The 24,249-nt window shown below is 55.0% G+C and overlaps 1 protein-coding gene across 6 annotated transcripts in view; it reads right to left on the bottom strand.

The window, feature by feature from the left end:
- Positions 1-847: 847 nt before the first annotated feature.
- Positions 848-24,249, bottom strand: part of LOC117438002 (protein NDRG4-like) — a 54,815-nt gene continuing 31,413 nt past the window's right edge. For 3 of the 6 annotated variants that reach the window (XM_034073321.1, XM_034073317.1, XM_034073322.1), the window contains 14 exons: positions 7,907-8,012; positions 6,447-6,567; positions 6,113-6,175; positions 5,856-5,916; positions 5,509-5,595; positions 5,374-5,430; positions 4,928-5,031; positions 4,431-4,487; positions 4,297-4,348; positions 3,651-3,698; positions 3,398-3,433; positions 3,260-3,311; positions 1,602-2,025; positions 848-1,381 (listed from right to left, as the gene is read on the bottom strand). In XM_034073321.1, coding sequence (XP_033929212.1) covers positions 1,871-2,025; positions 3,260-3,311; positions 3,398-3,433; positions 3,651-3,698; positions 4,297-4,348; positions 4,431-4,487; positions 4,928-5,031; positions 5,374-5,430; positions 5,509-5,595; positions 5,856-5,916; positions 6,113-6,175; positions 6,447-6,529 — 855 coding nt within the window. In that variant the 5' untranslated portion in view covers positions 6,530-6,567; positions 7,907-8,012 and the 3' untranslated portion in view covers positions 848-1,381; positions 1,602-1,870. Of the gene's footprint in view, positions 1,382-1,601; positions 2,026-3,259; positions 3,550-3,650; positions 3,699-4,296; positions 4,349-4,430; positions 4,488-4,927; positions 5,032-5,373; positions 5,431-5,508; positions 5,596-5,855; positions 5,917-6,112; positions 6,176-6,446; positions 6,568-7,906; positions 8,013-10,042; positions 10,148-18,084; positions 18,142-24,249 lie in introns of those variants that run through there. The other 3 variants (XM_034073320.1, XM_034073319.1, XM_034073318.1) reach the window with 3 other exon arrangements.

Genomic DNA, 24,249 nt, shown 5'->3' with positions numbered 1-24,249 from the left:
TTAATTGGTTTGGTAACACTGTAGACATAGCAATCATCCTGTCTTACTTATCAGTTAGGTTAGCTGCAGCCAATCCTGGACATCTGCTTGTTTCAGATACTCTTTATCTACAGGTCCTGTTTTTCTATCCTGCTTTTCTTACACTTATTTTTGTACTAAGGTCATAAGGACCTAAAATTATGCCAACTACAACGGTTTATCTTATACAAGGATTCTCATGTTCTCTAGTTACTCTATTTTTTTTTCTTCTGTGAATCATGCACCTCAGTTATTTTCCATTGCTGCTGTTACAAAGCTATCAAACTTAATCTTACTTAGAACTGATTCTACTTATTTACAAAGGTCTATGTTTCATTTTGTGCCTCCTTGTCTCAGGTGGCCATTCAATAGGGTGGGTCAGGGCATGGGTCTTGCAGCCAAAAGCCCTCATACACATTCTGTGAGCTCTGTGCCCCTTGCTGTGGAGTGGGGATGGGGCCTGGGAGGCAGTTACTTTGGGGGAACTGGGTGGGACCTGCTCACCCAGCTGGTGGAGACCAGTGGATCCCCTCCAGGTCCCTGCTCAGGTCCCCCATAAATCACCCACAAAGGCCTGAGCACCCATTGCCACTGCCCCTGGTGCAGGAGGACCTAGGCTCTGTGCGGGGTAGGGTAGGGATGGCAGCAGGGGCCAGGTGGGTTATGCAGTGACACAGCTCTCCATGCCCAGCACAGACTGGATCCACTGAAGCCAGTGGCTGGATGGGCTGAAAAGCTTGGGGAGAGCTAAGCCCTTGAGAGACACTCCACTCTGTGCAGGTGAGATGCTGGAGGGGGGGGGGGGGGGGGGGAAGAAGGGCTTGGGTGGGCCATGAGTGGCCAGCTCTGTGGGCAAAGCCAGCCACTGGCAAGCTCCCCACATCCATGGGCCACCCCACACTGACAGAATCCTACAGTGATGCACCCTGCAGGGCAGAGAGTGCTGAGAGGTCCTCAGCATTGCAGAGGGGGGTGGGAGTGTCTCATTGCTCATGGCTCCACGCAGTGACACCCACAGGCTGTGGTGAAACTGGAGGGGGATTTGCCATGTCACATCCTAAACACAGTGGCCAGGGACTGAGCAAGTCAGGACACACAGTTTCCCTTTACCCCCGACCAAGGGACCAAGGAAGTGCCAATGCGTGCAAGAGCAGAGGCAGGGGGGACCCTCCTCCGCATGACACTTTCCTGCCCCAATGGCTTCTGGAGCATGGCTGAGCCCACTGCTCCAGGGCAACCTTCAGGGTACATGACCAGGGCACGGGGACAGTTTGAGGGGTGATTTCTCACAATGCTGGGCCAGCTCCAGTGCAGCAGGTCCTGGGTGTGCTGGGGATCCTGTACCAGCTCTCCTCAGGGAGGACTGGTGGGGAGAAAGGGAGCTGCATCCCCGGGAAGGGCCCAGTGACCTCCCCCAATGAGCACTGTTCCCTGTCTTCCTTCTGGCTTGGCCAGATGTTGGTTGATACCTGGGCAACAACCTATCTCCTGTATCTCTTCCATGTCCTGCTGTCCTGTCCCATCCCACCATCCTATCCCCACCTCACCCCTGCTCCCTCCATCCTGTCCCCACCACCACCTACCCTCCAAAGCCAGACCCAGGCAAATGCTGGGAAGGTTGAGGACTGATGCAGAACCATGGTGACCGCTGGACGGAGCCAGGAGCTGAAGGCTGGGATGCAAAGCCCCTCTCCTTCTCCGGTACCAGACAAGGGCCAATGGCCAAGAAGACAAATTGACCCCGAAGGAGCAAGGGGCCTGGTGGAGGATCTTGACAGGGCAGGCATGTGCTGGTGTGATGCTGATGGATAGGAGATGACTCTGGAGAAGACATCAGTGGCAGGTGTGGACCTCAGCACGATATCTCCATGGTGTGGTTGACCTGCCCCATGGCCTCGGTGCTCTCTGAGTGGGTACAGGCACGTGGACGGGTACCATCCACTGAGCTGGTGCTGGTGAGGGAGGCTGTGCGGGAATGCGCCAGCCGGGTCATGCTGGCGAATGGCACTGCACAGGCATACAAACATGAATGAGCTGCTCAGTGTCCTCTGAAAATCCAGCAGGATCTGAGCCAACAGCAACTCAAACAAGCAAAGCCACAGGTCCCACTCCCTGAGGCAAAAGACACTGGGCACTAGCTTGCAGCATGAGGTGGTGTGACAACACAAGCAAGCTCCAGGCTGGCAAAGGACAGCAGGGCAGGGACAGGGGCCAATGACAGGCTGCACACTGGGAACATATCCTGGGAATGTGACCACTGGGCATGAGGCAGTGGGGACCCTGGTCACCATGCTCCAGGCAAGGAGTGAGCCAGGATGGGAGTGCTTTGGTCTCACCAGGGTGTACAGAGATGGTGCCAACCCTCCTCCATCCAGGATGCACAGTGGGCACTGCCAAGACTTGCCCACTTGGTGGGGGATGTCTCTGAATCTAATTTCTCAGCCCTCAGCCATGGGTCAGGGGGCTCATCTCAGGCAAAGCGGAGAAAGATAGAGGACATCTGGCTGAGAAGGGCCATTCCAGCATCCAGGCTGCTCCCAGAGGTGCCCAGGCAGCTCAAGGGCACAGGCTGGACAGCACCATGCAGCAGCAGGCACTTGAGCCTCCACTCAGCTGCTGATCCTTCAGGTGGGCAACTGACAGCAGCAGGGTGTGACAGGGGCAGGGAGGGCAGAGAGATGCCATCAGCCAGGCTGGCTGCTCTGTGAGGCCAGGACACCTCCACCCCCCCCCCCCAGCCCCACATGTGCATGCACACCTTCACACACATATGTGTACACGGACCTTCACACATATGCATGCACAAGTGTGCACACAGACCTGCACATACACATGCATATACACATCCTCATGGACCTACACACACCTACGTGCACACAGACTTGTTCACATGGATTCTGTGTGTCTGTGCGTGCACACAAAGCCCCTGCTTGTGCACGCTCACATACATGTATGTGTGCACACATGCACAGATGTGCTGTCCACACACATATGTACACACAGAGCCCTTGTACACACCTGTGTGCACATGGAGCTTGCTCACACCACACCCCACTCTCTCCCTCCCTCCCCCCCCCAAAAAAAAAAAACAAGGATAAATACACCACAGACACACATGCAGCTCTCCCTCAGGATGGGTACACCAGGGTACCAGGCTCCTCTCCTGCAGCCAGGTCAGCACACACATGCACATGGGCACACATACATGCGCACATGCAGACATGCCAGCCCCAGCACTCACTGTAGCCCATGCCCTGGAGGAAGTACTTGAAGGCCTCTGTCAGCTTGCTGGGCTGCATGAGAGAGCAGAGGTGAAGGACAGCACCAGGGCATGTCTCAGGCCCAGTATACCCAGTTTGGGGACACTGGGAGGGCTCACCTGTGTGACCTGGGGCAGCCCACCGGAGTCAGCCATCTACAGAGACAAGGTCCTGCTTAGTCTGGGAGGGAGCCTTTGCCACCCACCCTGTCCCCTGGTACCCAGGATGACACTGCTGGGGCCACCCTGCTCTCCCCATGGCCAGGATGCACCTAGAATGGGGAGATAGGGACACCCTGCAACCCTGGGGAGGAGGGTAATGGGCACTTGATGGGCAGCAGGGACCTCTTGGCTGCCTCTGCTATTGGCCTACCTTCAGGAAGGTGGTGTTGGTGGGGTCCAGCTTGGAGTTACACTCCACCTGCGGGCAAGAGGGGTGATATCAGCACCCTGGGATGCCCTGAGCCGGGCAGAAGTTGCACATGGGTAGTGCCACTGGCCCATGGCATTTCAGTGGCACATCCCACCCCCAGCCAGGTGGAGACAGGAAGGCAATCCCTGACATGGGACTGAGGGGACCTTTCTCCTGCCAGGCATCCTGTGTGTCACACATATGTACAAGCATGTGTATATCCACAGAGGCACACATGCTGGAGGGGGTTGTGCATGCACTTACACATTACATGCAAATGTGGTCACCTGCACAATACCTGAGGCTGATTAATTGTGCAAGCGTGGACAACACATGCGTGTGCCAGAAGCTCTTTGAGTGCATGTGGCCATGCAGGGAAGGTGCCTGTGTGCCAACACATCTAAGTGTGCACACTGTGTGCATCTGGGCATAAGAGGAAGGGGAGATTTCCAGGTGTGTCAACATGTACGTGCACACATGAGCAGGTAGGTTGGTACATGAGCACGCTCCAGCACATGGGTGCTCACACGTGTCTGAGTATGCACAAGTGTGTGTACCCATGTAGTGATGGGCACTACCACTCTGCAGGTACTACTCCATCACTCACCACCCCTTCTTCAGCAGGTGCATTGTCTCCAACCACCAGCATCACAGGGCAGCTGGAAGTGAGAGGAGGAAAAGGCACAGTCAGGACTCCACTGCCCTGGGACCAACCCTATGCCATGCTGGTGCAACTCCTACCGCAGTGTCTTGGCGTTGGGCACAGTCCCAGGCCGGTTGATGTCCAGATCCCTGCGGCTGATGGAGGAGAAAGAGGGTGAGTGTGAGCCTATGGGCCAATGCTGTCACTGATGCCATAGCACAAGAGCTGCTATGCCCCATAGCACTGCCAGCTCTGGGAAGCAACACCCAGCCCCACTGCCCCAGCATGCTGTGGATGGAGAATGCCATGACCCAAGCAGGGTGCAGCACCCAGTGCAGTAACAAGGCTCCCAATCCCCTGCATGATGGGACAGCATCTCTGTCCCCTTCCCTGTGCTAGCACCCAGTGCAGGAGACAGGGGGCATGTACCCATTGTGGCAGGCTCTGGGACATGGCAAGGCTCTGCATCCCTGGCCAGCACCAGCAGCCAGCTCTACACTGCTGCCTGTGCCAGAGGGTGATGGCAGCACTGAACGAGGCCAGGCATCCCACCAGTACTGGAGCCTGGTGCAGATAGGAAGCCCAGGGCACTCACCTGTTGTACATGTTGAGGAAGAGCTGGAGGTTGAACTGGTTCACCACGCTACTGATCTGCTGCCGGTAGCTCTGCACCAGCTCTGTGTTGTTCATCAGCTCTTCCTGTGCCAGCAGGGATGGGGATCAGGGCAGGGATGGAGATCAGGGTAGGCACTGCCTGATGCCATGCAGACACCCCACTCTGCCCCAACCTGCCTATGCTGTGCCAGAGAGGGAAGATGCTGGGCCAACGCAGCTGGGCACAGTGGAGCTGCAGGCAGCATTCCCAGGAAGGATGTGGGCGTGAGTCACACACTTGTGAAGGCTAAGCCCCAGATCAGGCAGGACTTGACTAACCTCATCCCTGTGTATATAGGGCAGGTCCAATGCCACATGGCAGGGCACAGCCCGCAGGGATGCAGGATGAGAAGCTGGTGACCATCAGGATGCATTGGGATCCCTTACCTGGCTGAAGAGGTGGGAGAGGACAGTATCCAGCAGCGTGCTGGTGAAGCCAGAGAGCTGTGGAGGGAGCACAGGGAGTTACAGCGCCACTTGGCTGGCTCCTGCCCCAGGGAGTGGGGTCAGGGCTCTGCCCACCTTGGCAGCTGCCCAGTCAATCCAGCCTTTGCCGTTGGGGTCAATGTTCATGAGGACCAGTCCTTCAACCAGGTTGGGGAAGATGAGCTGCAGCAAGCAAGAGGGGCAGTGATCAGCAGGGTAGGGCAGCCCCCACCAGCACCACTGCCCACTGCACTGAGAACAATGGGAGACCTGTGGCAAGACCTGGCCACCATGACCACACTGCTATCCTGGGCCCCCATTCCTCCAGGAGCCTTCACAGGGTAACAGCCTGCCCAGGGGTGTCAGATCCTGGTCTTCCCCATTCCCTGGGCTGACAGCTGCTACAGGTAACTCAGGGCCAGCCCAGCCCAGCCCCAGCTCACCGCAAACTTGGCCAACACGTAGGCTCCTGCCCCAACACCAATCCCGATCACGTACTTGAACCTGGAAAGTGAAGAGGTGCGTATGGGGGGCCAGTGGGCTCCAGAATGGGTTCCCTGGGGCACCCCTCCACCTGCAGCACAAGGGCACATGTAGGATGCCAGCTTACTGGGACACATCCCCAGCCCCACAGCATTGGCCTCTGCCCATCTCCCTGCCCAGCACCCCCAGCTGGCAGTGTGGAGGGGAGGTGACTTACCCAAAGTGCTGCACCACACTGGGGAGCATGGCAGCCAGCTGGTCCATGGTTGGGTACTGGTACCTGCAGCACAGGGGGGCACAGGATGATGTTATGAGATGCAGAGCAGGAAGGCTGGGACAGGACAGCAGGGCTGCCTGGAGTGGGCAAGGAATTGTCATCCACCTGCAATCCACCCCGTTTGTCTGCCACTGGCTTTGACACAGTTCAGAGAGACCTGCAGGCAGGGTATGACTGCTCAGGCAGCAGCAGCCCATGGGCAGGGTGGTGACATTCCAGCAGGCAGGGAGGCAACATCCTGTGTGCATAGTGAGCCCCTGAATCCGGCACCTACCCCTGAGGGAACTGCGAGGCTCCTGCCTGCTGGCCCAGTGCATCCACATGGCACACCACAAAGTGCTTTGTGATCTCCTGCATGTCCTCGTAGTTGAAGAAGGTATTGAAGCAAAGCTTGTCTGTCAAAGGGTAGGCAGGGATCAGACACTAAACACCCTGGCACGAAGGCCAGAGAGTATGCAGAAATGTTACCTACCCTCCCACTGCCCTTCAACCAGGAGGTGACATGTCACCAAAGCCCTCCCATCCCCTTCCTGCCAGGCTCCTTGTCCCCACAGCAGAGACCACAGCCACTGTTAGCAAGTCCTGCATCTATACTGGTGCTGGGAAGCATGGAGATGGACAGACACAGCCAGGAGAATGAGGAGTTTGGGATCGGCCTTGTCATCTTGGAGATGTATACTGGAGAACACAAAGCCCAGAACTGCAGGACCACCCTGGGCAGCAGGATCAGCAGCCTGGGGTATTATGAGCCCTATCCAAAATCCCCAGCATGGGCTCAATCAAACATGGGATTTGAGAAACAGTTGCAAATCTCCCTGCTTGGAAACAGTCAAAGAAATAGCCCTGGTGCTGCTGTGGACAGGCCACCACCATTGCAGTGGGATACAGCCATTGTCAGGGCTTGGAGGGGTTCTGTCCCATGGCATCAGTGCCAGGACACACCTCCTAAAACATAGGGGTGAGGCAGGTTTTAAGGGCCATTGCAACCAACATGGTGCATCCCTGGAAGTGAGAGTGCTCATTTCCACTCATGCTGACTCAGCCTCAGCTCCTCCTCACACAGGGCACTGGGCATCCCAGCTCAGCTCAGCTTAGGGATACAGCCCAGGATCTGGGCTGCAGGTCTAATCATAGAATCAACCAGGTTGGAAAAGACCTTCAAGATCACCAAGATTACCCAGCACTGCCGAGGCCAACACTAACCCATGGCACTAAGGGACTTGGCAACATGCTTTGTGAACACTTCCAGGGACAGTGATTCCACCACTGCCCTGGGCAGCCTGTTCCAATGCCTAACCAGCCTCTCAGTGAAGAAAATGTTCCTCATCTCCATCTAAACCAGATAGCACAGAATCCCCAGATCAGGTCTCTCCTTCCCTACTCTTCCCCATCTCCTTCAGACCCCACGATAGGGTGCGTGCTCTGGATTCCAATGAGCAGGCAGCAGCAGAAAACCATCCAGCATCCCCCATGTCCCATCCCTCCTGATATGGCCAGTGCACAGCCAGCAGCAAGGTGGCCAAGCACTCCTGGCCTGGGCTTTGGGTTGTGCTGAGCATCCAAACCCTCCTGGTGCTATCAGATACCTGGGGGCATCCAAAGCAACCTAGGGACCCTCCATGGGAGGGGGCAAATGAGCTGAGCTGGGGCTATGGCTGACATCCTGCACCCACTGCAGCCCCAAGCTTGCTCCCTCCTACCCCTGCACCCCATGGCTCAGGGACCTGCACTCACGGTTGAGGCCCACATCGTGGTATGTCAGGATGGCCGGGCGATTCCCCTTGGGAGAGCCCTGGATGACCACGTGCAGCAGTCCATAGGGGGTCTCAATGTCATGTTCCTGAGGGAAGAGGAGAGATGGGGTGATGCGTCTCCCCCAAAACATCCTCTCATGCCCCATCACCCCAGTCCTCACCCCGGGCAGCTGGGGCCCATGGGAGCACAAGGGAAAGAGGAGCAGCCATTACAAGAAAAACCCAAGCTTTGGGCATCTCTGCGATTGCAAATCACAAGGAAGGAAAGGGAGGACTTGGGATAGGATAATGGGATTTAGGATCATGGTGCATCATGGGGTGGGATCACAGGATGGGATCAAGGGGTAGAAGTTTGGGATGGGATGGGAAGATCCAAGATGTCTTGGGAGACAAGGATCATGGAACAGGACAGGTTGACCACAGCATGGGACAGGAGATCTTCAAGGGCCTGAGACTGAGGGAGATTGGCAACAGAGTGGGGATGACAGTGTGGCCCAGTTGGGCTGGATTCGTTGTGCCTGGGACAAATAGGCAGAGGTCAGACCCCAGACACTGCCCTGAGAAACTCTGCAGCCTGATGCCAAAATCACAGCTAAAGTAACTTAAAACATCTTGGTCTGACATGGCTGTGCCCCCATACAGAGACCAGGGCTGCCCTTTGCCTCAGTTTCCCTGCCTGGGAGGGCTCACAGTCATCATTCCCAGCCAGCAAGGGAAACTGAGGCTGTGAGCTCCCTGGGGACTAGGGACCAAGGTCCCTTCTGGATGCCCATCCCTGCCAGCCAGTGACCTCGAATCCAGGATCTGGTGGGAACAGGAACATCATGGGGTGGGCAGGGGATACTGGCACAGTCCTCACTGGGGGAACTGACAGCCTCACAGATGGGCTGGTGGGAGGGGAGCAGGAATGTGGATGCTCCTACGGGTTATGTGCTGCCAAAGACTCTGAAGGACACAGGCCTGAGGTGGGAGGAACTGCCTGAGGACATGGTCTTCTCACTGCAATGCCTCCCCTCACTGAGATCCATTGTCTGTGGGGGGATACAGTGCCTGAGGGCAGCTCAAAGGCTCTGTGGAGACCACACTGATCCCCAAAGGCACCCCAACCCCACCCCTCATCCACAGCTGCCCCTCCACTCCCCAGGGCTGTATCAGACATCAGGTAATGAGCAGAGACATCCCTCTGCACCAATGGTGGGAAAACTGAGGCAGAGGAAGGGCTTGGCCCAAGGTCATAGAGCAGGAGGCATCCATGTAGTCTGACCTTGGGCACAGGGCTGCCTCATTGCCATCACTGTGTCCATGGTCCCCATCATAGCTCCAACAGCTCAGGCTACATTCCCACCCCAAAATCACATGCCCATGGTGGCAGCTCCTTCCCCAGCACCCCCTCCCCTCATCATTCCCCCCCCCCCCCCCCGCCAGGCACATCCCTGCCCATGGTGCAGCCTCTGCAACATTCCTGGGTACCACAGCCCTGCCCTTTGCCGCAGGGATGCTCTCGGGGGGGGGGGGGGGGGGGGGGGGGGGAAGAAGATAGGGATGCAGGGGATGCAGGCAGCGAGGAGTGGAGAGCACTGACAACCCATGGCCCTAGCAAGAAGCAGAGTACGGTGAGGTGGAGGAGTGTCACAGCACCCATAGGTGACTCAGGCACCCAGCCCTGTACAGATCACCCAGTTACTGCTGCGGTACTCCCCCTCTGCACCAGCCTGTTGCCATCACTGCAGAGACCAAAAAGCATCCAAGAGATTGCTTCAAAACAGCAGGAGACGCTCTCTCTCTGCAGATCTGGGGTGGGGAAGAGGCAAGGTACTACCCATCCCCCCATCAGCAGCCTCTGCAGCCACACTCAGCCTGGGTGCAGCATCTCAGCTGGGCTCGAGGAGGACATGCTCAAGGACACTGCATCCCTGAAGCCTGTGGCACATCAGATATGCAGCAGTGGGGCTGCGAAAAGCAAAAGCTCCTCAGCAGCAGGTCCCCCCTCACCAACCTCTGCCTGCCCCACTCCAAGCCCTGCTGGCTACAAAGGTCCAGCCTCAACTAGCAGGGGAGGTACTTGAGGCAGAACTCAGCAAAGGGAGGGCAGCAAGCACGTTGCGGTGGTACCTACCCCATCCCAGCACTCAGGCATGGTGAGGAACTGGGAGGACAAGGATGCTCAGGCAGAGTAGAACAAGAGCAGGGTCCTGGTGCAGGGCACAGCTGTGCAATGGACTGGATGAAGCAGAGCTCTGCACTAGCTCAGCCCCTCACCTGGCTTTATAGCAGAGCCCCAGCCCTGCGCTAAGCCCTGCCTCTGCCTCCCTTCCCCCTCAACACAGGTTGAGCTCCATTGCGGGAGTGCTGCAATGGAGCCAGCACTCAGCCATTGGCTGCCAGCGGAATTAGTCATGCTCCAATTAGCCCCAAATATCCTTGTTTATGAAGGAAAAACTGCCTGGCGCCATGCAGAACCTGCTCCATCTTCCCTCCTCGGGCACAGCAGGACAGGCCAGGGTGCCTGGGCACCAGCACACACGTGTGGCTCCAGCCACATGAAAACATGCAGAATCATGCTGGACCTGCAGCCTGCAGCAATGCACATGCATCAGGAATCACAGCTCAAGCCCTGTGAGCTCAGCTTCAACCAGCAGGCTTGTTCCCATGGAGCCTCTGATGTCTAATAACAGGGCTGAGCTCCTTTTCTTTGGGGAGAGCCCTTTCCCTGACCTGGGCAATTGATCACCCAGAGCTGGTGGGGAGCCACCAAATGTGGTGTCCTGCAAACAAGTCAGGGGGTCTGAATGTTGAAGAAAGGATGGACAGAAGGGCAGAGGGATGGCATCCACCTTGCCTGCCCCAAAGAGGTTTTCCTCTGCATTGCTTTGTCCTGCCTGGAGCTCAGAGCCAAGCCCAAGATCCATCTCTGCTAAGGAAGGACCGTGTGAGGGGTAAGCCCAGCTTCCAGTGGGTTCTGGCACAGGTACAGAACTGTTCATGGGTCCAGGTGGAATTCTTGCTTTCCTCAGCCCTGCTGCCTGTGGAGCCAAAGAGCACAAGCAACCACAGCCTCCAGGGAAAAGCAAGATATGCAGAATCGCATGAGCAGGCAGAAAAAAAAAATCAGACAGTGGCAAAATAGAGGGAGAAGGGGTGGAAAAGCTGAGGTGAAGCAAGTCATGAATGCAAAAGGGCTGCAGGGACACGGGAGGGCTGAGAAAGGCTGACTCCACTTGAATGACACTGAATGTCATTGCCACCCCACTGGCTATGAGACCATCCGCTGGCAGGTGGCCCAGAACTTCAGCAAGGCCAGGGCCACCAGGTCCCAGGGCAGAGGCTCCTGCCCCCTGCATTCCAACAACTTGGCTTATTCCAGCAGCCCCAAGGGCTTTACTGTGGCTGGTGTGAGAATGGGGTCCCCTGCTCCCCCCCACAACCCCCCAGGCCAGAGCATCTTGGCAAAGGAGCAGTGATGGCTCTGGGGAGGAGCAGAGGGACAGCCAAGAGTGTAACTGGGGCAGGATTAAATACCCCAAAGAGATGAGGGAAAAGTGCTGGGGTGGGGGAAAAAGGGGAGGTTGCCACTGCACAGACTGGGGAGCTCATCCCATCCAACCCTGAGGCTCTTGGAGGGGAAACAGGAGGGCTCAGGGCCTGGGTGGTTTGGGAATGCTGCTTTGATCCTTGCCCAGGTCATCCTTTGGGTACCGAGGTGCATTGCTGGGACATTTGCTGTCTGGACCCACTCCACATGGGCACCAGCAGGGACATGGATCAGTGTCACCATGGGCCAATCCCTGAAATACTGGCATGCAAAGGTTGTCCTGGGAGAGTTGTTGCTCTTTAATATCCCCTGCATGCCAACCAAGCCCTGCCCCAGCACAGGTGAGTGAGAGCCATACTGGTGCCCATGGTGTTTTCTTCACCCTCCTCACCCTCACATCAGTGACACCAGGATTCATTTCCCCTCCAGTTGTCAACAGGGACCCTGAGCAAGCAGAGCAAGGAGTAGCCCAGACCTACACAGCCTGTCACTCCCAGCCCCAGCATCTCCCCAGATTTAGGGCTACTAGGAATGGTGTTATTTCTTTTCCACCACTGCCATCTTTTAAAAAATTAATAATTCATACTTTTAATAATTAATAATCTCTCCAAGAGAGACACCAGAAATGTCCTACTCTGCAAACCACCAGCCCAGCATCCTGATAGAAGTTCTTGCTCCCCAGCTGGCTGTACCTGCATGGATGATGGAGACTGAGCAGGCGGGTCCCAAAAGCCTGGGCATCACTTTGGATCTGACAAGAGGGACTTGTGCTCCCTTGCTCCTCTCCCAAGGTGAATGAAATCCAGATTCATTTCACCCTTGCAGGTGCTGCTGTTTCAGTGCCAGACCTGGCAGGGCTTAGACAGCACCATCCAAGCCCACCCTCCTGGTGGTCCCAGCCACTGGCAAAGCAGCAACATAGAACCTGAAGCCAGTCACTGGTGTCCCTTGGGAAGGGGGGATGCTTTGGGAGAGGGATAGGGAGCAAGCTGGGGTCTGGCAGCTTCATTGCCCTTTCTCCCCATCTACTGGTACCCTGGTCTCTGCAGGGGGAGCCTAGTGCAGGATGAGCTTGGGCAGAAGCGTGATGGTTAAGCCCACCAAAGTGTGAGCCAGGCATAAGCTGAGCTCCACAAGCCTTGAGGCTACGTCGTAGGGCTCCTACAGAGAGGTGAAATGGAAGTACAAGGTGAGCAGGTGCCAGCCAGGGAGCAGAGGGGCCCTGCTCTCCAAAACAGAGCCTCAAAAAAAGAAAGGCTTTCAAACATCCTTATGCAAGCAAGGAGCTGGCATTGCCTGGGAAACCATTGCCATGGCAATGGTGGAGGGGCTTGAAAAGCAGCTTAGCCCTCCTGAGAAGAAACTGACTCTTTTAAAGAGGTTTTGTCCCCAGCCCTTTGCCAAGTGCCCACAGCTACACCCAGTGCCAGCACAGAGATGCCTGGTACCATCCCCTCCTTCTGGCATCTGCAATGGATGTGCATCCCCATGTACAGATGCTGACCAGGCAATGTATCCCCATGAAAGAGGGGGACAGCAGCACCCCTAGGTCCACCCAGAAACATGCAGCCTTCCCCAGTGTCCTGGGTTCAGCAGTAGCAGTCATTTTTCTCCTTCTTGGTAGCTCGTGCAGCGCTGTGTTTTGACTTTCGAGCTGGGAATGGTTGCTGATAGCACATATGTTTTGAGTTACTGCTTAAATGTTTGGTTTGTCCAAGGACTTTCTGAGCCTCATGCTCTGCAAGGGAAGGGAGAGGAGGCCAGGAGGAAGGAGAGACAGGACACCTGACCCAGGCTAGCCAAAGAGGTATTCCATACCATAGCACATCATGCCCACGATGTAACCGAGAGTTACCTGGAAGGGCTAGGACTCTGGAGGATGGAGGAGGTATCGGTCGGTGCTCGGTTGGGCAGGGTGGAGTGAGTTATGGGTTGGTGGGTGGTGAGGTGTTGTATTCTCTTCACTTGTTATTTCCTTTATCATTAGTAGTAGTAGTAGTAGCAGTAGTGATTTGTGTTGTACCTTAGTTATTAAAGTGTTCTTAACCTGTGGGAGCTACATTCTTTGGATTCTCCTCCCCAACTCTCCGGGAGTTGGGGGAGCAAGGGGGGGAGTGAGTGAATGAGCTGTGTGGCTTAAACCACAACACCCAGCCTCAGAATTACATCCCCTGTGGGACCCAGGTTGGGGGCACCACCCTGTGGCTGGTCCTATCTTCCAGTCCATGTCTTCTGTGGAGAGGAAGACATCTGAGTTGTCCTGGGAAGAGAAGGAGTCCTTAGGGACAGAGACGTCCTCCCTCCTCTCACCCAACTCATGAAACCCCCTGACACCATGAGCACCCACTCCCCAGAGCAGCGCTGGCTGCAGGGGGACATGATGTCCACACATGTGCACACACATGCACACATCTACAATACCCGTACACACACACTACCTGCCAGTGCACACTTACATATCTGCATGAACATACATACATCATCTATCAGTGTGCACTTGCACCCCTCTCCCCCCCCCCCCGTGTGCTGGGCTGCACCCTAGAGTGTGAGCAGCAGGTCAAGGGAGGGGATTCTCCCCCTCTGCTGCACTCTGGGGAGACTCCCCTTGCAGTCCTGATCCAGCTCTGGGGCAGCAGCACAAGAGGGACGTGGAGCTGTTGGAGCGAGTCCAGAGGAGGCCATGGAGATGCTGTGAGGGCTGGAGCAGCTCTGCTCTGGAGCCAGCCTGAGAGAGATGGGCTGGTTCAGGCTGGAGAAGAGAAGCTGCATGAAGACCTCAGAGCAGCTGCCAGTGTCTGAAGGGGGCCTACAAGGATGCTGGAGAGGGGGGCAGGGGGGTTGGAACTAATTGATCTTAAGGTCCTTTCCAACCCTATGATTCTATGATTCTAATACCAGAACACATCTGCACACATGTACACTGAAAACCAACACATGTGCACATGTGCACCCAACACCAGAACACACACACCTCCCCAGGCTCCCACTTTAGCACCTACATCCTGAGGAGCCAGAGCCTCTGGGGTCACCACTCACCAGCTCGGCATCCTGGCCCTGCAGCCGTAGCTTCTCCTCAGTGAAGTGCAGCACATGCAGCCCCACCATGGTCATCTCATGCAGCAGCAGCCCTACAATGGAGGTGTCAGGGCAGGTTCTGCCTCCAGCCCCTTCACCCCATCCCCTGAAGCCTCCTGGGTCCCCCTCCCCATGGCACAGGACCCAAAGCAGCTTCACTCCAAACATCTACCACAGGGACTTGGTGCTTCAGCTTTTCCATAGGCCTCAACGAGCCCCTCTGCTGGGAGCTGGAAACAGTCACAGGGCAGGCAGTGCCTGAAGGTCCAGTTCTTCTAGTTAGGGACAGACCAACCTCCAGGGCACGGTCCTTGGCAAACTGTGAAACCAACCTGGTCTATCTACACTGGTCAGCCCTGTAAGCAGTCAATACAGGGCAACATCCCAATTCCACCCCATCTTCCAGCATCACCTGGAGAGAGAAAATCCAGCTTTTTTTCTGGGTTTAGGCTGCAGACAGACATGGATGGGACAGAGGGAGCTCTTCCTGCACAGCTAGGAAGAGGGATGATGATTCTCAGCTATGCTGGGAGGCAGAAGGATGCTCCAAGCAGCAGGGGAGCAGAGAGACTCTGAAGTTTGTATTTCACTGATGGAGAAAACCAAATGTGGAGCCTTTACTCCCAAATTATTCTTCTTTCCTGGGAAGCAGGTGCTGGCCAGTGGACAGCTCACCCCAAGGCTTGTAGGGACAGACTTCACCATGGTGCTGACTCTCAGCAGAGGTGTGATACTGGATGCTGTTGACAAGGGACTTTGTACCCCCAGCACCAGCATCTCCAAAAACACCCCCAGGCACAAGTCCAGCTTAGAAAGCAGAAGAGAACAAGGGGATGCCTGTGCCCCTGGCAGCTGGCTCCACACAGAAGGTGACAGATGTGGGGGACAATCCAGGCTCCCCTGTGTATAGATGAGGTGGGTAACTGGCAGGTCCCAGTGCAAGGGGATTATCTGAGCTCAGGCATGATCTGGACCTCAGGTCTTTGCCTTCACAGCCTCCATTTCCACCCCTTCCCCAAGGCCAAGCCTTTGGACAAATTGCTGCTCTGAATGGGCCAGCACCAGCCCTATCCTACCTCCATTGGCTGCCCACCCCCTGCAACGTCCCTGGAGATACTGGGGATGGAATGGGGCTGCACTAGCACCACAGCAGGCACAGACCCTGCTCCATCCACAGCTTAGGCCAAACCTGCTCCACATTTGCCCACTTTCAAACCTGGGTCAGCCCAGATGACTGATGTGGAAAGGCCAGGCAATGGTATGAGCATTGCAATGCCACCAGGAATATGGGAGTGTCGTGGTTTAAAGTCCACACACTCCTTTGTTTCCCCTCTCCCCCCCCTCACCTTCCCACTCCCAGAGGGATGGGAAGGAGAGCCAGAGGAATACAACTCCCACGGATTGAGGCAAAATCAGTCCAGCAATTAAGGTATAACAGAAATCACTACCGGTACCAATAACAAATCAATGTTAGAGGAGACAAACAGGGAGAGAGAATACGATACCACCCGCCGCCATGAGGCCAGCCCGGAAGAGAGAGAGCTCCCCCCTCCCCTCCTGGCCAGCTTCCAGTTCCCTCTCCGAGCCCAGCCCAGAGGAGAGAGCCAACCCCTCCCCTCCCGGCCAGCTTCCAGTCCCCTCCCAGAGCAGGACGTGCTGTGGTATGGAATACCTCCCCGACTAGCCCAGACCAGGCGCCCTATCTCTCCCTCCTCCCTGGCAGAGCATGAGCTACTGCTGAACCCATGACAGGGAGCTAGTCATAAACTCCCCTCCAAAGCTGGATTTGCTCATCCAGCTGGGTTTTGCATTCAAGACCCAAGCAGGCTGTGCCACCCGGTTGCTTTCTTCACACACTGCACTTTGTTTCCTGGGAGTCATCCAACAAACCACAACTGTTAGGAAGGAGAAACACCATGGGGAAGCCTACATGGAGTCCCAGGGCACCCAGCACTGGGGTGTCCATGTCACCTCCTGCACCGAGGGCCCCACTGCACAACGCCCCAGTGGGGAGAGGTGCCACAGCCCCATGGAGGGGCACCTTCCTAGGACATGCTGCTCTAGGCTAGGCTGATGCTGGGCAAATGGCTTTGTGCAAGGGGACAGCCCTCGCCTGCAGCCCACCAGTGCAGCCTAGATGATGCAGCCCTGCAAAGCCACCAACCGACAGCCCCCAACCCCATGGGACACCATCCCGGGGTTAAAAAAATGGGAAGAAAATCAGCCTCACCAGTAGCTGGGTCTGGAAGAGAGCAGGAGCATCCCACACTGAACACAGGCACCCATTGTTGTAGCCGCAGCCCTCAGCGCAGCTGGAAACAACACTTAGTGTATAGTGAGTGCCTTTAAGTAATTAAAGCCTCCAGCTAATATGGGAGGGAGGTGGCCTAGTCACAAGGGACGTGGCAGAGCTCTGTGCCAACTTACATTCTCAGCGCAGGGTGGACAGTCCCTCCGGTGGTGCTGAGTGTGGGAATGGAGCAGGGATTGGTATATCGGGGAGTCCCATGTGTGCAACAGCCTGCAAGCTTTGCTTCCCATGGCACCCTTGTTCCTGCCCCTGCCAGTGCAGCAATGGGGCTGTGGGCAGCCTTACACAGCCTCTCTGGGCCACTGTCACCCTGGAGGGCTGGTGAGGAAGCCATGGCTCTGGGTCTCCTGGCCAAGACAACTTGGTTCCCATCATTCTGGGTCTATGTGACTGGCAGTAAGCCCTTTTCCCTCCAGCTTGCCCCAGTGCTCCTCCACAGCACCCGTTCCAAGCACACCTATCTCTGTTCCCACTCTGCCTTCCCAGTGTGGTTCCACCATTTCCTGGGCACAGCCAGAACACACCTCCTCCCTAATCCCAAATCAGTCCCAAATCCAGAGTGACACCAGTGCTCTGTTTTGGACGAGTGCTCTGATTTGCTGGGGCCCTGGCACTATAGACAGGGATGGAAACAGCCACATTGGCTTACCTTCCCCAGGGATCTGCAGCCTTTATTGGCTTATTGGAGGAGAACAAGCTAATGACAAGGAAATACACTGTTGTTGTTATTATTATCATCATCATCATCATCGTGATGAGGCTATGAGAAGGGTTTAATATTGGGCATCATGTCTGATTGGAGCCGGGGTGCAGGATGAACACCCCCAGCTTGCTCTGCCTCCATGGCGGGGGGCACAGGTCTGCACCCCAGCACACACCCCCAAAGCCAGCCCAATGTGGGGAGTGTGGGAGAGGGCAGGACCCAGCTGGGGGGGATCCAGTGCCACCTGTGAAGGGCTGAGCACTGTGGACATGGGAAACAGCAGTGGATCTCTGCAGGAGGCAGGGACTAAGGGGAACTCCAGCCCCATCCCCGGGGGGCCCAGGCGCCGCAGAGATGCTCCAGCAGCCCCACAGGCACTCCACATACCACCCCCTGGCCGTCTGTGTGCAGGGAGGCTGCCGGCTGGGTCCTCCCCCCCAGTACCACCAGGCTGGGTTTCCCCCTCTGCAGCCCCGGCACCACCCTGACCCCAAAAAGCAGCATTCACCCAATATGCCCGGTCTGAGCCAGTTCGACCTTGTGCCGGAGAACCTTCATCCCGGGTGGCAGGGCCTGACGGGCTGGAGCGAGCAGAGCCGGAGCCGGGGCTGGTGTGGTATGCTCAGGGCGGCGCTGGGGCGAGGCTGGGGGCGGCCCCGCCGGGCCGGAGGGTGCCAGGAGGACAATGGGCCTGGCCCGGGGCCGGGGGTGATTAAACGGGAGATGAAGCGCTGGGAGAATGGTATACATCACCCTGTAGGGAACCATGGAGGTCCCAGCACTGGACCATGATGGCCAATGTTATAAATTGAGACCACAACGGATCATAATCCAATTAAAATTTTATTAATTATAGGAAGTAGAATATGAGCAAAGACAGCGCTGGACGGCAGGGGAGTCTGCGCTCCGCCTACTGCCGTGTTGAGCAGTTCAAAAAGCCCTCCCTTATACATCTTTTACTTCCGTGTTCATGACGTAGTTGAGGTGCTCTGCGCATGCTTCAGCTGTTTCTAGGGGGTCGACCTCTGCCTCCCGGTGGTCGGTGAGGCCGAAGTAAGAAGTCTTCCTCCTTTGTTCCATAGTTGACCCTTCATTTATGTCCTTATATGGAGTGGTTTGTCTTATTTCTGCCAGTTCCTGGAACATCTTGCAAGCCAGTTTCTGTAACATCTTGTGGTCATCTTATGTTTGCATAAACGGTTTCTGGTTTAATTGGTGTAAGCGATTGTGGTTTATCTTATCTTGCATAAACTGTGTCCGTTAACTGTGTGCATAAGCAATTTCATATCTTTTGTTGTCTAACCTTTATATTGGGCTTAACATATATATACCTAACATATATCTTAATAAACAATACCTTATTCTTTAGTTTTTCACAGCCAATGAGTCCAAGGGGTCCCTGTGGTCACAGGATCCCAGAAACAGGGGACAGTGGGAGCCCTGGGGAGCCCCAGGAATGGGGGCATGCCTGGGGGTTCTGTGGGGTCCCTGAGAGCAGGGGATGGTGATGATCAAGGTGCCCAAGGAGGATTCCAGGACAAGAAGGGACCTGTGCTACCTAGAACAGTCATTTCACAGCTACAGGTTGGGCAGCAAAGAGATTCAGAGCAGCCCTGCGGAGAAGGACTTAGGGGTGTTGGTCGATGAGAAAATGAACATGAGACAGCTTCAGTGTGCACTCACAGCCCAGAAAGCCAACTGCATCCTGGGCTGCATCAAAAGGAACATAACCAGCAGGCTGAAGGAGGTGATCCTGCCCCTCTACTCTGCTCTTGTGAGACCTCACGTGGAGTATTGTGTGCAGTTCTGGTGTCCTCAACATAAAAAGGACATGGAACTGTTGGAACAAGTCCAGAGGAGAGCCACGAGGATGATAAGGGACTGGAGCACCTCCTATATGAAGACAGGCTGAGCAAGTTTGGGGCTGTTCAGCCTGGAGAAGAGAAGGCTGCGTGGAGACCTCATAGCAACCTTCCACTATCTGAAGGGGGGCTATAGGGATGCTGGGGAGGGACTCTTCATCAGAGACTGTAGAGGTAGGACAAGGGGCAATGAGTTCAAACTTAAATAGGGGAAGTTCGGGTTGGATATAAGGAAGAAGTTTACTATTAGGGTGGTGAGTCACTGGAATGGGTTGCCCAGGGAGGTTGTGAATGCTCCATCCCTAGCAGTGTTCAAGGCCAAGCTGGATGGAGTCTTGGGTGACGGTTTAGTGTGAGGTGTCCCTGCACATGGCAGGGGGCTTGGAACTTGATGATCTTAAGGTCCTTTCCAACCCAAACCATTCTGTGATTCTATGATTCTGATTATGGCCAAGAGATCTAAGGAGTCTGGGGAGTGGGAGCATGTAGGACAAAGGAGCTGAGAGCATCCAGAAACAAGAGTAAGGATGACAAGGCACCTGGGTGTCCTCTGGAGCAGGGGGTTGTAGGTTCCCCTGAACATAGGTTGGTCATGATCAAGGATCCCAGGTGGTGCCAGGATAAGATGGACCTGTGCAATGAAGGTTCCCACAGTAAGGCCATGATGGTCTGCGGGGTGCCAGGGAGTGAGGATGGTGGTAACCATGGTGTCTGAACTACCACCCGGGAGTGGAGGCCATACTGGAGGAGTGATGATCCCCCACATATTGATGCTGGGGTGGCAGCTATTTGGGGTAGAGCAGGAGGTTGTGGGGTGGCCATTTGGGTCAGGCAAAATCAGTGGCTGTGAACACCACCATGGGGGTGGTTGGAGAGTGTTGGTCCCACAGTAGGGAAGATGTAGGACCCTCATCTTCTGTGTGAGGTATGGATGCTGGTGGTTGCCCCCTCTGCCCTGGCTGTGATCCTGCATTGTCAGGGGCCACCAGCTCTGCAAAGTAGCCAGTCTGAGGAGGTTTGCCCACCACCTGTCATGGTTTAAAACCAAAATCGCACAGCTCGTTCACTCACTCCCCCCCCTTGCTCCTCCAACTCCCGGAGAGCTGGGAAGGAGAATCCAAAGAATGTAGCCCCCATGAGTTGAGACAATAAAAGTTTAATAACTAAGGTATAATGCAAATCACTACTTCTACTACTACTACAAACAGTAATGATAAAGAAAATAACAAGTGAAGATAATACAACACCTCACCACCCACCGACCCATAACTCACTCCACCCTGCCCAACCGAGCACCGACCGATACCTCCTCCATCCTCCAGAGTCCTAGCCCTTCCAGGTAACTCTCGGTTACATCGTGGGCATGATGTGCTATGGTATGGAATACCTCTTTGGCTAGCCTGGGTCAGGTGTCCTGTCTCTCCTTCCTCCTGGCCTCCCCTCCTTCTCTGGCAGAGCATGAGGCTCAGAAAGGCCTTGGACAAACCAAACATTTGAGCAGTAACTCAAAACATATGTGCTATCAGCAACCATTCCCAGCTCGAAAGTCAAAACACAGCGCTGCACCAGCTACCAAGAAGGAGAAAAAATGACTGCTACTGCTGAACCCAGGACACCACACTTGTAAGGATGCCCATAGTCTGTCAGGATCTGGTACAGTTGCTAAAACAAATTTGGGGAGGGAGGAAGAAAAAAAAAGAGAAGCAAAAATAAATACTTTAGATTAATAAATACAAGAGATTTAGATTAATTCTATGTCCTGTACCCCACTTGCCTCCTATAACTGACCCCATTACAGATCCCTTGTGAATGCTGCTGCTCCCAAGGGCTTGTCCTGGTCTCAGACCTGCCAGGGCTACACACTAGGAAATCCAGACAGGGTGTAAGAGCCCCCGTGAAATACTACTGGAATCATTCAGCCCTGCCATGACTTCTTTCCAGCAGGAGACAGGAAGGCTGCCTGTTCAAGGAGAAAAGGGTATGCTCTTCAGATCACACTGGGTTGGCACAGATGATCTCAACTCTCAGTTCACATGCAAAGTCACCACGGTGTGTCCTCCTGCAGCTACTCCTGCAATTTAACCTGCACTATGCCACCAGCACTGTCACTGGAGATCTCATCACCCTGCTGCTCCCACACCAAGTCATAACTGGCTCCAGGTTTGCCATCTGCTCTGTCACTGGCAGCAGCGCCAGCCTGACCCCTGGACTGTGCTCTCACACAGGTAGGGCAAGGTGAGATAGTCACAGGGCTGCAGCAGGACCAGACCTCTCCTGCCCTTCCTAACAGACAAGGATCATCCCACAGCTCAGTCAAATCACCGACTGCATCAGGACTGGAGCCAGCTGCCATCATGGAACCACTTGGAAGCTTCAGGAAAAATCCCAAAGCAGGGGACTGAAATTTGCATTCCAAGAAAGCAGCTGTAGCCCTGGATCCTCCCCAGGCCCGTGCTGAGATCCTCAGGATCCTGCCTTACTTAGGGCCAGCTCCAAACAGCCCCCCACTCAGTATTGCTCTGGGAAATCATTTGACAACACACAAGCATCACTTACACAGAGCTTTACCAGCCTCCAGGCCACAAGCTGCACTGTAACCTCATGAGCTGGGATGATCCTAATGTTTCTGAGCAACCCACTGAAGCAAGTGAGCAGGGAGCAAAAAAGACATAGCCACAAGCTACAGCAGGGATAGATTTCTTGACCTGGTTGTGCATGGCTGTGGTGCATGACCCACAGCCAACAGAGGACAACTGAGCCCTTCCAGGACTTTGTTTAAATAACTTGCTTGGGTAACAAACACTATGGGAGGGACACATGCTTAAAACATGTCTTTTTGGGAATCAACACCCTGTTCAACTTCACCTGGCAACACCAATGCACCTGAGGAAGGAGGAGGGCTGGAGAGGCAGTGGCAGAACAAAGCCAGACCCCATTTTCCCCATTCCCTGTCTCCTCTGCCTCTCGCTACCTGCAAGCAGGGAGAGATGGAAGGGAGCTCACCGATGCCTTTCTTCCCAGGCCCACAATGCAGTCGCTTCTCTGACTCACAGCCTTTAGCAGAGGGAGCTGTCGAGGAACCAGCTTTAAAGAGACCTCCATGGAAGAGCTGTCTGTGAAACCCAGCACCTCTGACCTGTGCACTGTGCAGACAGTGTGATTAGCAACACCCAGGCTTCATGTGTTGCAGGATACAGTCCTGAATGCACAAGGCTCTGAAGGACAGAACCAAGGTTTCCACTGCAAGTAGGTCCCACACAGCAGCTGCCCCAAGGCTGACAGTGGGCTCCAAATCCCCTTTGCCCAGCCTAGCAGGGCAGAGCAAATACCTCCTTTACAGACGTGTCCCATGCTCTGCTCTTACAGCTGGCTCTATCAGAAAACTATCAGAAACATCACTGTGGGCATCACTCAGACCCAGCTCAAACATCTGCCCAAGTAGTTTGCCAGCACACAAACACAAGGCATCGGGAGGTGTGGGCTGGTCTCTTTTTGCCATACAGAGCAGGAGGAAAGGCCAAACTCACCCACAGGCAGCCTCTACTCTCTACCTTTTGGTGATATTTTGGCACACACCATGTAACTTGGCAACTGGGTCAATTGCTGAGGTGAGTAGCTGGAGAGAGGATGCCTTCAACACCTGAGCACAGGGAAGCTCAGCATCCAGGAGCCTCAACTCACAGCACCGAGGGAGCCTCAAGTCCTCAACAGGACTTGCCCAGGAGCCAGCAGGGACTCACAGGGAGCAGCGCCAAGAGGGACAATGGTAGATTTAAACAGGTTATCATAGACCATTGCCAGTCAAATGCTGAGGTGAAAAGCTGCAGGACGCTGTCAATAGACTAAAAGATGCCAGGGAAGCTGAGAGGAAGCAGGACTGCTTGCTCCAGGCCCAAACTTGTAGGGGCCTCAAGTTCATGCAGGAAAAGAGGGCATTAACCCAGGAAGCTGGGAACTAGTAACAAAAAAAGGAGGAAGAGGACAATTAAAAGCAAGGGGCTTCCTCCTAAATCTCATGTCTCCACCCAGAACCCCTTCACAGTTCTGCAGGGGGCTAACAAGGTAACACACACATTGCAACATAACAACCAGCTGATGTAAAGATCATTACTGGTGCCACCAGGAAAAAGTAGTGGGTCATAGTAGTAGGGGACTCTACTTTGAAAGGAACAGAGGCACTCATCTGTCAGCCTGACCCAGTCTCAAGGGAGGTGTGTTGCCTACCAGGGGCTCAGATCAGGGATGTTGCAGAGAGGCTACCTGCTCTAGTAAGTCCCATGGACTATTACCCACTTCTAGTGATCCATGTGGGTGCTAGTGATATAGACAGCAGTAGCCCAGAGAACATAAAGAAGGACTACAGAGCCCTGGGAGAGGTGATTAGGGGCTCTGGAGCTCAGATTGTCTTTTCATCAATTCTCCAGGATACAGGGGAAGACATTAAAAAGGCAAGGAGGATTGGACAGGTTAATAAATGGTTAAAAGGGTGGTGTCATAGTCAGGGGTTTCAGGATCTAGAACATATGACTCAATTTCGGAGGCCAGGTCTACTGGGGGCTAGCGGAACTGGTCTGACAATAAAGGGGAAGAGCAGTTTTGCTGGGAGGCTTGCCAGACTTGTCAAGGATGCTTTAAACAAGATGTGTTGGGGGAGGGGGGCATCATTCCATCCCAACACACCCAGTCAGTTGCCAGCACCTATAATAAATGCTCGGAGCAATGTAGAAATATTCCAGCTGCTCCAGCCAATGAGCTGACTTCATTTGGAGCTCGGCTCAGATGCCTCTATACAAACACCTGTAGCATTGGGAACAAACAAGAGGAATTAGAGATGTGTGCA

The sequence above is a fragment of the Melopsittacus undulatus genome, chromosome W (genome assembly GCF_012275295.1).
Source record: "Melopsittacus undulatus isolate bMelUnd1 chromosome W, bMelUnd1.mat.Z, whole genome shotgun sequence".
NCBI lineage: Eukaryota > Metazoa > Chordata > Aves > Psittaciformes > Psittaculidae > Melopsittacus > Melopsittacus undulatus.
This window is presented reverse-complemented; position numbering and strand designations above follow the sequence as displayed.